Source organism: Phaethon lepturus, unplaced genomic scaffold (genome assembly GCF_000687285.1).
Source record: "Phaethon lepturus isolate BGI_N335 unplaced genomic scaffold, ASM68728v1 scaffold25801, whole genome shotgun sequence".
NCBI lineage: Eukaryota > Metazoa > Chordata > Aves > Phaethontiformes > Phaethontidae > Phaethon > Phaethon lepturus.
In genome coordinates, this window is record NW_010517354.1 from 4231 (window position 1) to 20546 (window position 16316).

The 16316-nt window shown below is 42.9% G+C and overlaps 1 protein-coding gene across 1 annotated transcript; it reads right to left on the minus strand.

Annotated features, from left to right (window-relative positions):
• Positions 1–1443: 1443 nt before the first annotated feature.
• Positions 1444–3558, minus strand: MEX3C (mex-3 RNA binding family member C). The gene is made up of 2 exons (XM_010296379.1): positions 3555–3558; positions 1444–2669 (listed from the first exon to the last, which is right to left on the minus strand). The coding sequence occupies exons 1-2, from the start codon at positions 3556–3558 to the stop codon at positions 1444–1446; spliced, it is 1230 nt and encodes a 409-aa protein (XP_010294681.1).
• Positions 3559–16316: the final 12758 nt, after the last annotated feature.

Here is a 16316-nt window from a genome sequence, read left to right on the forward strand (position 1 = left end):
TTATGCAGTACATAATATGCCGTCAAGGCAACTTTTATACTGAAAATCATAAAATAAAAACCGTTATTTGTAAACTTTTATACGAAATGTAACTCTTCAAGTGGAAATAAAAAATAAAATTTTCTGTATATTTACTAGTTCAATACACATAGAATTTCTTTTTATTATACTGAGAAAAAAGCTTTGTCTTGTCTTGGGAAAATAATGCTTCAAAAAAAATAGAAAAATCCACCAGAACTCCACTTTGTGTCTTTTTTTTTTGTTTTTGTTTTAATATATGCCAGCACAGATTTGGGAAGGTACTGAGGATGAAAAAAAGCTAGAAACATCCACAGGTTGAAATGTAAGAAGCGCTTTCAAAATCCACTTTTTTTTTTTCCTTATGATTGGAAAGACAGTTTTGAAATGAAGTAAACTGATTGCAGGGCCACCGTCACAGCTGCTGTCATGAATAATACAAGGGCACATACGCAACTCCCCCTTTTTCCTTTTCCTTACTAAAAATAAAATATATATTTATATATGTGCAAGACAAATATGGATTGAACATAAAAATGCTTCACATTTTGTACTGTAGACTAAAAAGGTAATTTAAGAACAGCTTGATCGGACTAACGAACGGAATGTCAGCATCCTCACTATCAGTCAAAGCATGTGCATCCCAAAGCCCTCACTGAAATGGGATGAAGCCAGCCAGACTTTTCCACATTACATTAAGAAAAGCAGTGGGTAGGAATTCACAAATCCAGACGTTCCTGATCCTCTGAACATACTGCCCTTAACACGTCGGGCAAAATAGAGGTGTGTCGGGCAACTTCTCTCCCTGCCCTCACCGTAATTATTACCTGAACCTGCCAATTAACATCATCCATGTCAAGAAACCAAACTACGCTTTTAAAAAAAAAAAAAAGGTATTTGCAATGCTGAAGAATTAGGCATAAGTTGTTGCACAAAGCAAAAAAAAAATTTCCCCAAACCTGTTTTTCAAAACTGGCAGTGTAAAGAAGGCAGCATTGGAAGTGTTGTTTGATATATTGATAATGCCACAAACCCTCCACGGCAGACGAGTACTTCTGCGTTCAGGCGACGAGGTTCATTGCTGCCAACACACAGAAGTCAAAGCGCTTAACAGAGATCCTTTAGAAAGCCTGTAAAATTTGTTTTGCAGTTGTGTAATTGATCAAACTTCCCCTCACTGTGCCATAACGTCACAGCAGATGCCTCCGCTAAACATGCCATCTGCTGACACCGATCCGGACAGAGCCACCTAGGTTTAGTGTTACCATAGCAGCCTTTTGGAAAGTAGAAATTTATTAACAACTTCAGCCTAACCCCAAGAAAGCCCAACAGTCAGAATTCATTAGGAAGTTTACTAGAGGGTACCATTACACCCATGCCTTTAAGAGTTTTAAAAAGTCCATATATAATAATATCCATATATATTTAAGAGTGAATTTGGATTGCCTGAGTAACAGCTGTCTGGCAAACGGGACACGATGGCGCTTCCTTTTCACAGATTTTGTTGGCACACTCCATGCAGAAGAGATTGTGGCCACAGGGGACCAGGGCCGCAATGACTTCGCTCTCGAAGCAGATCACGCAGTCGTGCTTCCGTCTCGACTCGGGGGGCGAGCTGGACGTGGAGCCGCCGTTGGAAGAGGAATAGCTGTTGGTACCGTTGGAGAAAGCGGGGATGTATATGGGGAGGCCGGCTTGGTGGCCGGTGCTAGGTGGGTCGCTCCTCACTCTCCTAGCCAGTGGGTGATCCAGACTTTCTGGAAACGTGGGTGACAGGCGAGGAGTAGATGGTTGGCTCCCTCGGCGATGAGGCTTGGCATTACTAGCAGGGTCGCTACCAAAGCCGGAGAGAGGGTTTACAGGTTCAAAAGGAGTCCAAATGGTTTGGGAAGGCGTCGGTAAGGAGTCGTACGCTGGAGAGTCGACCGCAAGGTCTTCTGTGCCCACTGAAGGCAGCGTTTCTCCAAACCAGAAGTTGCCTGTGCTGAATGGACTCGTTGGGCTGAAGTCAGCCAATCTATTGCTTCCAAAATAGGAATCTGTGGAGCCACTTCCCAAGGAGCTGGAGCTGTCATTTCTATAATTAGAAATCATTCTGGTGCGGCTAGGAGGGACAGGATTAGAAGCAAGCCACGCAGACCCGAGAGTGCCTCCTTCAAAGCTCACATCTGTACCGTTGTAATGGAAATCGTTCTCTTCGTTCAGCTCAATGTAGTTCCCGGTACGCATGGCTATGTGCATCTCAATCTCCTCGCGCGCACGGTCGACGTTTTCGGGCATTACTGTAACTTCGAAGACAGGCTCCTTGTCTCTGCTGGGAGTGACTATGTAGGTATGGGTCTGCTGCTGAATTCTTTTGATTGTAGCTCCTTTCGGTCCAACCACTAGCCCAACTACACGGTAAGGCACCCTGACTTGGACTGTTGTCTGACCTGGCAGATTGGGGGTACATGGCAAGCCTCCCAGGGCAGGACCGTTCTTGTTGCGTGATGCTCTGATCATGGAAAAGTGTTCAGCAGCTGAGAGAATTTCCCTTTTGGCCATGGCTACGTCCTCTTTTCGTCCAGTGACAACAAAGATGGGTTCTTCTCCACGAACAGGGGTCTTAATGTAAGTGTTTGTCTTGGCCCTTAGTGCTTTTATTTTGCAACCTGTTTAAAGGAAACACATGCAAGTTTAGCAAGACATCTAAGTTTAGAAAGCCACAAGAAAGCCACCTATTTTAAGCTGTTTGAGAGTTTCAAGAAACTGTAGGGTGAAACCAGAAGCAGCTGTTTTTCTCTCTGCAACCCACACTAGAGAAAGCGGTAACAACTTCTACCTATTATTTCCAAACAGACCTCTGACACTTGCAGCCACAAACTATTTTAGCAACGTTTTTGGGGCCGCTTTAGCCCATCGTAGCCTCAATTGCTATCAGACAGTGAATCAATGTGAATGGCTTTTTCTCTATGACAGCCACGTTCTCGATTATCCCATAAATGCTGTTGGTCTGTATTTTTTCCATTGATTGGGTATCCTTCAGTTATTTCTAAGATCCTGCAAAAAGGAGTAAATGCTCATACATACAGACACATAAAACTCTGCTGATACGCTAGCCTTTCACTGACAAGCATGACCTAAAAGCAAATCAAACATTTACAAGTGAGAGAAGGGTCTGTATCACAACGTGTGTAGGATATAGATAAAATGATTGATTTACTGAGACCTCTTCATTTGCTTCCTGTTATCAGTAAGTGTTATTTAAACCTTACTCTTCCCTGTGGGATGAAGGAGCCACTCCTTGAACTGTCAAGTAGGAGTTCAAGCAGTTTATTGCATGTAAATCAGGTTTACTATGTAGTATTATGTGCCTGTGTGGAATTTCTCTTGTTAACTGCATAAATATAGTCTGAAAGAGAAGCAAGAAGTTAATGGAACATTTGTCTTAATTTCTGGGCACTGAATTATAAAGTTCGCTAGGACACAGTGGCGGCAGGCTCTTCCCTAAGATGCTTAAGGCATTTTGGCACGGCGCATACAGAAGCACCTTTTACCCATCACCGGACCAGAAAAGCAGGCAGTGCAAAATTCAGAGAGACAAGTAGGTCCATGACATGCAAGACAGTCTACTGGATTTGCTCTTAACTGAATTTAGCCTATATTAAAACAAATTCAAAAGCATGTCACAGTCAACGTCATTTTATAGCAAACCTCATCTTGAAACAACTAGCTATAAGCAACATTTGCAGACCAAGCATTTTAAGCATCATTTCACTTGCAGAATGAAATTTGTTCCTATTTTCCACATTTAGTTTAAGTATCTCGTAACTGGCTGAGACACGAAATGGTCTCTTGACATAGGGTGCAAGGGACTGACAAAACACGAGGTACCACTAGTGGTAACAATTTTACAGTTCAAAAGCCACTCAAAGATGCACTCTATTCAGACCTATCTACTAATATACGAAAGAGCAAATATGCAGACGCTGGTTGGAATAGAGGGAAGGAAGAGCCTCTTCTTGCAGGGCCCCTGCACAAAGGCTGAACACAACAGCCCTTTGTTTCCAGAACACAGCTGGAGAGGAAGTTCATCATCTCCAACAGCTCGTCAGGAGGGCTCTGGTGGAGGTAAGGCCTCCGAGAACACGCACGGAGGAGCACAGGAGGCCTCCCGGCAAGGGAGGGAGCGAGGCACAGGCAGATCTGCATAAAGGAGAGGATGCAGACCCAAGAACTGAACAAGTAGTTTGGCCAGAAGAGCAAGCACCTGCAGGAGATAAACCCATTCTCCTCAACCTCCCACTACAGCCCACAGAGAAGGGCACCAGTGCTCTACTAGATAAAAAAGCAAACACACAGGCATGAGATGCCTTATGAAATCACAAAGCTATTCTGAAGCCACGCCACTTCCCTGCTGGTGCTGTGGTTCTGTGACAGACAGCAGAACCTCACTTCGGCAATTTGCCTCTACTCCCCTCCATCTCTTCATTTGTGTTTCTCCCGCTCTTACTTCCCATTCCTCTTCCCCTTCCTGCTTCCCATTCTTTTACAGTTACTCAGAAAAGACGGTGGGATCAAACCTTAAACCCACAAGGATCCCCAAAACAGTGCCGCTGAAGTTTTCACACCAATCAAGCCCTCTTTACTGGAACACCTAAACCTGAAGTCTGCTTCCTGATGCACATCAGTTATCCTCCAGTTTACTCAAATTACTTTCATTTACTCCATTCCACCCAAGTATATATAGTTCTATATATATAATTCTAGTATATATAGATCTCCCAGAGATCGCTTTGCCAGAGTCACATTTCCAAACCACTCCGGTGTGAAGAAAAGCCTTCTCGCCTTTCTTCCTCAGGCTGCAGAATGGCACAGACCAAGGTGGGCAGAGCTTTTCTTTTAAGGTATGAGTCACATACCTAGAAAGCAGAGGCTGAACGTTGCCTCAACTCCATGCAGCGATAGAACAAGACTTTTAAACATTGGAAAGCTGGCTTGAATGGAAAGCTGACTCCACAGACCGTCAAGGTCAACTCTCAAACTTTATCTGGAAAGTTAGAAAGAACCAAAGAAAGTCACCACATATAAACCCCAACATTTCTGAATGAGTCAGTCGATACCCGCTGGGTTTTGTCTGCAAGGAATGCTGGAAAACCCCACAACAGTCAGTCATGTCAAAACACAAGGTCAGTGGCCCATCACACCACCCCAGCAGGATGATCTTTCTATTTGCTTTTACTCAGCTGCTCTCGTTTCCCACCCTCCTCCATTAGTCACTACCGAGGCGACAATATGAAGCACGGCTGATTCCATCCCCTCTCCGACAACCCACAGCATCCAGAGGCGCTGCAGCCACGATGACATGAAGTCAGCCAGCTATGAAGTCATGTGGCCAAGGGATGAATCAAGAAGTTTCCCAACCTCCTGAGCTTAAACACAGAAAGACAAAGGAAAAAAAAATACACCGCCCCACACTTTTGCAATAAGTCATCAGATTACTGTATCCAAGATTTTGAACTACGGAGATTAAAGAAGCCTGATGAGGGGACTTCTAGACTAGAAATCCAATTTAATCAAACCTTTCGAAGTAATTTTAGTTTTGGTATGATAATGGAAGTCTACTCAATACAAGTCACCGTACTTGGTTCAGCGGTATAAGCATTGCTAAACAGCGCACTCAGCCACAAGTACATACTGACATACTTAAAGCAAAAACCTTTACTTTTGCTTTTGTTTAGGCCAAGACTTAGTACTTGCCTGCCCAGGCACCCGATGAGGAGCCAAGCCCGTACCAAGCCCTGTACGTGGTGTTCATCCTGTGCCAGCTGATTTGTATCACTCTTCTCAAGCCTCCTCCCTGTTTTTCCTTTAAGAAGATTATTTTAGTGACCATTCTAAACACACTGTGAACATTATACTCCCCAAGAAACTTAAGGGTAGCTCTAAAGGAATTGTTTACCTCATACACTACCAATTTTAAATAATCAAATACTTCTTTATTAAAAAAAGTTGATGGGAAGATAGATTATTTCTTTTCCTCTTGAAGTGAGTGTCAAGCAACAGCCAGCTCAGCCTTCACTCCAACGTTCACCTTTCATCATCACAAACAGGAGGAGGTACATCAAACCCAGTCTCAGGCCATTTACTCCGTGAGGGAAACTCCCCAACAGAGCCATCAGAGCCAGGCGACTGCAGCGGGAACCCTGTGGAGGAACCCTGTGCATGCCTGCCTCACACCACACCAGCCGACCTGCTGCCATGAGCCAAGAACCACCCGAAAAAGCATCCCACAGAATCCTCTGCACAGCCATGGTGTTAGTCCAGGAGAAATGGATCCTTCCCCCCGTTTGTTTCTTCTGCTGAGTTCACCTCAGTGCCACACACTGGGAAGGGGACAAGGATGGATTTACAGATGAGGGTCCCTTTGTTGCGTTGTCTCTTCTGAACAGCTACACCAAGGAAAGGGAGTCCTTCATGCTTCTCAGTATCAACATTAGCAAAATGCAGCCTGTCAAAGCAGGGACACACACCTCATGCCCACGTTCCTCCTGCAGCTCTTGCCAAGCGCTGTGAAACTGGAGTTCAGGCACGCATCGGAACCCCAACCTTCTTACCATCACATCTGCTTAACCTCGTCTCCCCACTTACATAGGGCTTTGGGGGAAAAAAACCACAAACCAACTGAAAAAAGTTTAGATAAACAGAAGCCTGGAAGTTATGGTAGGTAAAAATTCAGCAAGCAGCCCCTGTGAACCATAATCAAATGACAATATGAGTTTCCTCTCTGACCCTGCTCCTGACAAGTACTTAGCTATAGGCGGTCAAAACTGAGAACCTCCTGCAGCCCTTTAGACACACAAATCCTGTGGGAAGACACCAGTACTGCCTGGGCTGTTAAGAGCAGCAAGCAGGGTGAAATTGCGTTAGCACCAACTCAGTCCTTACACAGCAGGCAGGGCTGATGAGCAGCCCTGACCAAACCTGGCATCCTCTGAATCGGTCGCAGTGCAACTGTGGGCACAGCGATCGCACAGACTGGCCTCCACAGCTTGCTAGCACTAAAGAGAAATTATATTTTTCAGGAGCTTTGCCGTTATCTGATGAAAGGCAATACTGTATTACAGCCTCCACCCTAAATACGGTCTTTAGCACTCTGATCACTGATTTTGTAATATGCTGACACCAAGTAAGGAGGCGACAGAATAATTAGCGACATCAAACCTGGAACCATAAGCTGCTAGTAGGACCATGGCTAATTTCTTGCCTAGAAAGTAAAAAGGGAAGCCCCCGCAGGGGATAGCACAGCATTGCCAGGCATGCCAAGGAGAGCGGGGAGTGCACAGGGATTTGTTTTCTGTGAACCAGAAACTGTTGTGTATGGACACAGCTTTAAAGGTAGAGTCTGTTAAGCTGGCACAGCCCTTATTTCATTGCTAGGTTGCCACAAGCTTTTAATTGGAAAGTGAGAACTCCTGCAGCTAAGGTAACGAAGGATTTGCAGAGAGTGAAACACTGGATGTACCGTAAGGCCAACGGCTGCTAGGTCTGCAGAGCATAACGCTGCCCACCTGATTAACAAACAAAGAAAAATTCATCCACTTCATTAAGAATGACTGCTCTACACATTTTTCAGAAGAGTTGTTCATTCCCACCGGTGGTACAAGCTGCATTCTTTTGCTTAAACACAGGAGTGCTTCCTCTCGGTTGTGACATGGCTAAAAGTACCTATCCAGTTTGCAATTATACAGTAGAAAACTGATGTATGTCCCATTTATTAAGCGGAAATGAAACTGCATTGGGACAGAAAATGAAATCCTATTCTAAATTTTTAATGGCTAAACCTCCTTAAGCAGGCTGGCTACACAAAAGAAATTAAGACCAGCACATTTTTGGAACTTCACTGGGTTATTAAAGTCATATGAAATACTACCTGTTGTCTAGTCAGTTGATAGACCGATTCTGGTTACTATCGCCTTTCCCTTAAGATCAATTCATTCATCTCACACCTTGTTTTAATTCATGGACTGGAAAATTCCAACTCCTGACAATTTTTTTTTCAACTGGCTGTTGAATATAGTTAGTTGATTCAAGGAAGACGAAGAAAGTAATTTCTCCGCACTTGCAAAAGATGCTGATCTGCACAAAAACCTAGATCTATGTACTCAGGCAGGTATTTATCACCCCTCCGGCATTTTGATTTTAGGAACGAAGGCTGTAAAAATATTGCTTTTGAATTTTATTTTTAAACAATTTTGAGAGACAGCCTAAACTTGGATAATAGTTATCAAATAGAATTTTTTGAAAGCAAGTTTTCATTTATTTTTATGCAGCTTTCTCTACAGCCAGAGGTAAGCTGCGACACGCCATCATCACAGAGCACAGCAGCCATCCTGAAGATGGGACTAGACCAACCACCAACAGCTTTAAGAGCTCCCCATTAGCATTCTACAGTACAGATAACAGTCTGATCACTATTTGGGTTAATTAGCCAGTAAGATTAGGGCTCCCATGTGACAACTAGACGCAATACATGCCACAGAGCTAACAGATATGAATATACCAAGCGACGGGCACAGCTTGCAGCTGGGATTTGCTCAAGCTCACGAGGCAGGTCGCTGGCAGGTTTGGAAACAGAAGATGACGGTCCCCAAAGAGGGGAGCAGGCTAACTGCTTAAATGGGGACATGGATGTACAGAGACTAAGCAACAGCTGTTTTGTTCACATAATAAACCAAAGCAATCTCCTCCCTGGTGGTACCCAAGCTGTGGTTCCTTGGAGGTGGCCACTCAAAGCACACATGTAGAGTTGTAAGACTAATGTCCTTGGGCAAAGGCTTTTCCTGCAGGCTACCCAAGCACTAGCCTGTGCTCCCGCTCTTCATCAGGTTGTGTTTTTTAGATGAAATATTCCCTTTATCACAGTAGGGATGCTTCATAGTCAGATCCCATCAAGCAGAGTTTCTTCTCAAATTTATGATCCAAAAATGCAATACTGATACCATTACAACCCAGAACTTGGGAACAAAGTTCTGGCTCTCTGCTCTGGAGTGTGGCTGTCTTAATGGGTTCAGACCACAACTGTACCTCAGAAGTGCTGTACACGGGCAATAACCATCTTTCACTTCTAACTATAATGACACTACAATTAAGCAATGCTACAAGTAGGCAAATTAGTGAGTAGCGCAGAGGAGAAAGAAAACACTCAACTGACAGCCACTCTGATAAAGTTATTCCAAGAGAAGGAAAGATGACATACAAGTCTTTCACGAAAAAAATAAGAATTAGAGCATTTTCTACCAAAGACACTTTTGCCTGCCTTCTGACCCCCTCATTAACTTACCACTGCAACCAAAGGCTTTTAGTTACGCTGCAGTTACCAAACCCCTGTGCCTGCCTGTGGAACATTTCAGTGTGACTCACACTATATATAGCTATAGACTATAGCATGAGACTGCTCCCATCGTAATTCCATCATGCTCACCCATTTCTGAGGAGCAAATGACCACTTACTTCGCTTTGTACTTTTTACATGTACAAATGCTAAGGTGACACGTGACTTGTCATCATCCATCTGGAACTGCAGAAGGGTTTTTAGATGAGACACTTTCCAGACCAGCATTTCAAGCTGGTGCTTGGGCTTGCTTAGGTACCAGGAAGGACAACCTGGAGATCTCAAGTACTTTAACCCAGAGCCAAGGAATCATGGTCAACCGTTTGGCTGTGCCAGATGACAGGGAGCAGGACTTTGTTTGGCGCGATTGCTGCCAAGCTAACGGATGGGAAGAGGGGGGCTTTATGGAGTCTCTGATGCTGCTGAGCAAGCTTCCCAAGAAAAGGCTGTTCACAAGCTCTTGGGGACATTTCCCTCTTCGGGAAAAGAAAAGCCCTGGTTCAAGAACCGTGTACAAACTCTTCCTTAAAGATTTCTTAGGTATGTATCAATTTATCAATCAATTTATGTATTAGTCCAGCACCAAATGAAGTAGTCAGCCTGCACACTGTTTCCTTCTATATGTCATGCTGGGACAATCTATCAAATCAGCAATCTCACCGGCAGAGGAACAGTCCAATTCCCAAGACAGATGGCAACTCAGTAAACAAGTTACGTGCAGCAGAAGAGCCAGAGGGCAGCAACTTCTATTATTAATTACTTGCACTCCTGCAGCACCAGGACTAAGGTAGCGGCTGCTGAGCAAAATTAGAAAGATACAATAGTAGAAAAGTTATAAGAGAGGGAGTATGACCAACAAAAAAAAATAGCTACAGGAAAAAAGTAGTTTTCATTACGAACATTGATCTAGTGAATGAAACAGACTGGTGTGAGCAACAGTGTTGGGAAAGCTGACCTGTACAAGGAGGATATTAAAAGCAACCATCACTCAACGTGCCACACGGCATGCCAAGATGGCCAAAAAAAGGAAGATTGCAAAAAAACTGTGCAAACCTTTATCTACACCAAATCCCCAATTCAAAAACGCTGCTATAGCTGTGTGTTTATACACAGAATTCCACAGTATATTGTCAAATGTAAAATGAACTAGAAGGTAAAAAGTAAGAGATACCGTGGCTTTGTTCAAAGGAGCAGAGAACTTGGTGCAGACCACAGAACTACTGACTCACACCAGTGAAGGAAACTGAGATCTTGTATGCTGGCAAGATCTCACGAATTTAAAGGAATACCTGAAAGAGAGAGAAAAGGAAGACATTCCTAAAGAGTAACTGAAATTGGAAACAAATGGTTGATTTAGAGCTTTTTGGCCTTTCTTTGTTAAAAAATGTTCTAGTGCTCAGCAGCTTTTTTTTGTTACGAGTTTGCAAACTTATTCCTGTTAAATTTTTTGCCTGCAATGGGAAATTGGCCCTGTGCGGTGGAGGTATTGCATCAAAACCAAATTTAAGATCTTAGAGATATCCAACACTTTGTTTAGAACAAAGTTTCTCCTCCAGAAATTCAGACCACAGTGTACTAGAAGAGAGGGTAAATGGGGGCTAAGACAGGGAAACGCACAACATCTGCTCTCTTTACTAACAGCTTAAAAAAAAATTTCATCACAGTTTTCTCATGCCACAGACAGGTTAACCTAGTGCAGTTTGGAAGCACATTAATCAGGTTTCTTTTGTATGTGTATGTTATAAACTTAAAAAAAACATACTCTTTTAGAACACAGCAATTTTACAAGCAAAACGAAAGGACCAGAAGATTAGAAATTAGCATTTTGTGTCACAACATTTTTAGCATTTTAATTTCAGCTTCATCCAAAAGTCTTACTTATGCAGGTATTCACTTCTGGTATTCATACGTTAAAATCTACAGAATTTCTGGCAGACTGCACAAAGAGAAAAGTCTCTCGAGTGTGCACTGTGTTCGGTGTGCTTCCCACCTAACACGCCAGACAAGAGCAGCATTTATGACTGAAGATTTACGATCCCAGCTGGAGAACCTGCACCCTTCTGACACACTTTGCAACCCGAGTTGGATCTTTGCATAGCACAAATGACAAATAGCAGAACTGAAATTATGTTTGTTAACACAGTACCAGAGCAATAGGCCACTGACTTCAGCAGCGGTTTCAGACTGTGCCAGGCCATGGTATGCTCACGTTTCAGTTCCTGGAGCTCCAGGCTCCAAAAACTATGAGACTTCGGCTTCTCAGAAAAATAGCCTTCATATTGGATTTCAACAAATAGCTCAAGTTTTCTTTCTGGCTTTAGAACAAACCATTTAATATAGCATTTAATAACCTGCTTGTTATAGAAGATGCAAAAAACCCCTTCAAGTCTAACTGCCTTGTCAGCTTTCACTTCAAGTAAGTTAGCAGAACCTGTGGTCTTTGTTGTCTGTGACAATCAACTGACACAGTGATATGTGATGACTTCAGTCATGCAGATTAAACTTATTCTTGAGAGTGGAAACCTTAAGCATCCAGTTTTAAAAAAGAAACACAGTATGTAATTCAGACTAGTTATCTGTGCTCATGCTGACTATTTCTTACAGGTCAGCAGTTAATAACAAGTCAGGGCTACATAAGTATTGCCAGCAATTCAGTAACAGTATTATCACAACACATCAAGACATAAAACCACACATGTATTTCTTTTTCAAAGGATTATAATCATTCTACCATAGGACAGACATCTATGTACAGTACTCAGCTAGCACAAGCATTTGCTCCAGGATTGTTTTAGCACTGCTTCCACTCTCCGAGAGTGATAGCTATTGTTTTTATTTGGCTGTTCAGCTATGCTAGATAGTTATCAGCCACCAACTTATCAGAATTATTTTTGTTTCAAGTTACAGGACTATTTTAAGCAAAGTAATAATTTCCTCAAGAGCCCACATTCAAAAGCAAAGAGCAAAAAGAAGTCCAAGATCATGAAATATGCATAAAAATGTTATTTTAGTTGCAAGGCCGTCTCATGCAAAGCAGATTTGTCATTATCGATTTAATCAGTGAAATGGGATGATATCATTCCTCCTCCTCTTACTCATCTGGGGTTTGGAGACTGCCCTGCCCATTTCAAGTTATGTAGCCATCATCCAAACTCTTCTTACTGAAGAAAGAGAAGCATCAGGCTTTAGAGTTAAGTAGCTCCAACTCAAGTGATCTTAGGGAGAAACCCCCCCCCCCCATTGTCCGCTTTATCGAGGATATAAATGCTTGGAAAATCATGTTACTTGGATAGTCACAGCACTGGAATGCATTAGCAAATATATTCCAACAATCATTATCTGAAGACGGTTAATATAGCGAAGGATGAAGCATCTCTCTACAGGAGATGCTTTTGGCCCTTCCAGCATCTTTCAGGTTTTCTGTTCATGTCTTCAGACACCACCCCTCTTTTTGCATTACTCAAAAGAGCTTTTAGTGTTGAAACATGTCTTTTTTTAGTGTTAAAAAAAAAAAAGTAGCAGGGGCACTGGAGACTCCAGGTAAACTTGTCAAATCCTCCTCAAGGCCCACCAGGCCATGTCAGGATTGTCACAGAAAATCACCATCACCAGCTTTATGTATGGGAAACAGTTCCCAGGTGATGCACAGCAGACTTCTGCAAGTCCTTCACATGATTTAGAGATTAAAACAAAACCTCCCAAGTTAGATCTCCAGAAGTTTTTGTAAGTCTGGATACATGCTTATATAATTTTGGGTATACGCCCTATGCCAGCTTTTCTCAGGCAAACAAGGTCACCTCCTTGGCAATGCAGCTTTCTTGCTACCACTTCTCAAGAGCACTTTTTCCAACTTTAACTTTTTTTTTTTGAAACTAATGTAGCTTTGTGCATGCAGGATTTTTAGCTGCTGACAGCAAAGGAAGTCACTTTTCTGATCAGCATGACGACTGGCCAACTTACTGAAGGTTGGATTCAACAGCTAGTTCAAATTCATACAGGAAGCCTGTACAATGCCATGAATGGAATCTAGTTTTCCTGGCTCCCAGTCACATGCCTTAACAAGAATAAAAGGATACAAATATCTTTCCCTTTGTTGTTCACCTTTGAGATTCTTCCACTTCAAAGACTACAAGGAATTTTATTACACTACCCAAACCAGTGTCTGTAAGCTTCGTTTTTGGGGGGTAAGGGTGAATAAAAAAGGGTTTAGAACATTTAAAATGTAAAAAAGAAAAAACAACCAAAAAAGCACAAAAAAACAGGTTTCAGAAATACTACAGGACTTCTTTTTTTTAAAGAAGGAACATCTACTATTCATTAAAAAAAAAAAAATCCTTACTTTTCCAGTGATGTAAATGCTTCCAGCAGCAACACATTAAACTACTGTCACAGTAACCCAGCAGCCTCCACTGCAGCTTCACAGGAAAACCATCAACCACAAGGCACATTTCAGGCACTCCACACCTTCTCTAGCTGCGACATCCCACATCTGTGCACAGCTACCAGCACAGATTTGGTAAACGCAGCTACCCACATGAGAACCTGCAATACAGTGACCTACAGTGGGGCTGTGGAAGCACCACTTCACTGCCTCAAGTGCTATATTTAGTTCTGAAACCTGTACATTATTGAAAAAAATGTTTAATGCAAGCATCATAAGGTTTTTGCTGGTTTACAGCTCTCTTGGGAAACAGGGGCTCCTCTGGTCTGATAAACAGTGTCTAGAAATGCTCTTCCTCTGAAAAAAAATAAATTTGGATAAAGAATACCATGGAATTTTGATTATGGTTACTCTTTCAGTTAGGGGGTTAGGGCTTACAATAAACATGCTTTCAGACACAGCAGCGAGGCCTCCAGCAAAGCCTAGATCAAACTCAGCATTCCTGGTATTTCAGAGCTGATGTTTTTGGGTTGCAGACATTTCAAGTTCTTTTTATACCTCATGAAAACAGCAGTAGAAAGAATATAAACTTAATCTTTCTGAAAATCCATCAGAAGTAACATTCCAATTGCATCACCCTTACATAATTATATGTTAAAGTATTACAGCACAGAGAAGTCTGGCATAAAACTTAAGCTGAATTCGTTCAAGACAATGGAACCAGCTGGTTATGATGTCTGCTAGGAAGAAAATATGCAGCATCTTCATTTTCAGAGAGAGCAGAACGCTCGGTGAAGGATGCGGCTTGGGCCAGCCTTGCTCGTGGTAGACCAAGCTGCACTACAGCTGATGACACTTTGCTGGGCTACAGCACAGACACATGCAAAGCAGGTGAGTGAGACAGCAAGAGCCTCTAGCCCATGCAATGAGCTGGCACAGCTCTGGGCCATAAAAGGAGATGTAAGGACTAGTATTCCTCAGAAATTTGACAAATATTTAGTGGAACTAATACAACTTACGTAAGTCGGTCTCTACGCTGTCTCCCTTGAATGAGAATTTTGAAGGACTTCCTCACCAAATATACTTGCATGAAACCTTTGTGTAACAATTTTTTTAGCTCTCCTTCCACTCCTTCTGCTCCTTCCTCTTTTGTAGCCCTAATTCTCTTTATGACACAATCCCTCCCCACCGAGGCTAAATATTTTATCACAAGCCAAACAGTGCGACATCAGATAAGAAATAAAAGCAGAAGCAGCAAATGAACTCTTCAGGAACAATGATCCTATTTTCATGCAAACTCCATTATCTTGTTTTTAAGTGACTTAAAGCACTGAAAGATATACTACAGAGAACAATCCTGATCTGGTGGAGAATAAACACGGCAGCCTAATCGGTCCTCGAAGCCCACTAGTTTGCATTTCTCTATTAGAGGACTATAGCAATGTTTTCCACACCCCCCCTCACCCGCCATCCCCAATGACACATGAGCAAAGTCTCAAGACATTCAAACACTATTTCTTGGAAAAGATATTGTCTGCTTGAACAAAATGAACTTGTCTGCATCAGACGGAGCTACCTAACAATTTGTGCAGCATGGCCTTTGGTTCTTCTTTGACACACCCAGTAAAAAACCCACCCATGACTGCTAAAAGCCTAAAATAAACGTAGGAAAAGAAAACAAAAGTCTGCCTAACCATCGGTGGTGCTCAGTGGGCATTTAGACTGATTTTACCATTTCTTCCATACTCAAAAAAACCCCCCACCAACCTGAAACAAAAGCCACACTGATGTAGAGACATTAATAAAACCACTTGACATTAATAAAATAACCGCTCGTTATCAGAGCCGATCAGCAAACGAGACACACCACCCCCAAACCAATAAAGAGTAACACAGAAAGGGAAGAGGAAGAGAGCAGCAACTTCATTGTCTGCATTTCCACACCTACACTTGACACTGCTCAGTGCTTCTCTCGATAGATAAAAAGTGCTTTTAAGATTGGGTTCACCGCCAGAAAGCTGGCATGAAACGTCATCTTTCTAACTCCTCCAAGCACCGCTCCCAAGAGACCACATGAAAGGCCGAAACCAAACGTGACATCACTGATATGGCCTTATCCTAACGGCGTAATAGAGACCCATGGAGTGTAGCAATAGCGATCAACAGGAAGCCACAACCCAAGCAGACAGACAAGGGCTTTCACACAGAAGAGGGCTGCACGTGGCTCCTTTCTCCATCTCACTGGCTCCTGAGGTCCCACTATTGTCTTGGTGAGCGCCGTGGAAAGCTGTAGGAACGGTGTCAGCCCAAACCCTGCTCTGCAAGGCAAGGAAGTTGAAGTCCTTCACCCAGAAGTCTCTGTAAAACATGGTCCAAAGTTCCTACAGTGAAACGCTGCTTCTTACTGAAGACCACAGGCCCAGCGTCACTGAAGACCAAAGCCTGTGCCAACACCTACCTGTACATGGCGGACTCTACACCGCATGTCACAGCTCAGTCTAACAAAACCCCAAGGTCTTGAGCGAGCCCAGTGCTCGCTCTCGC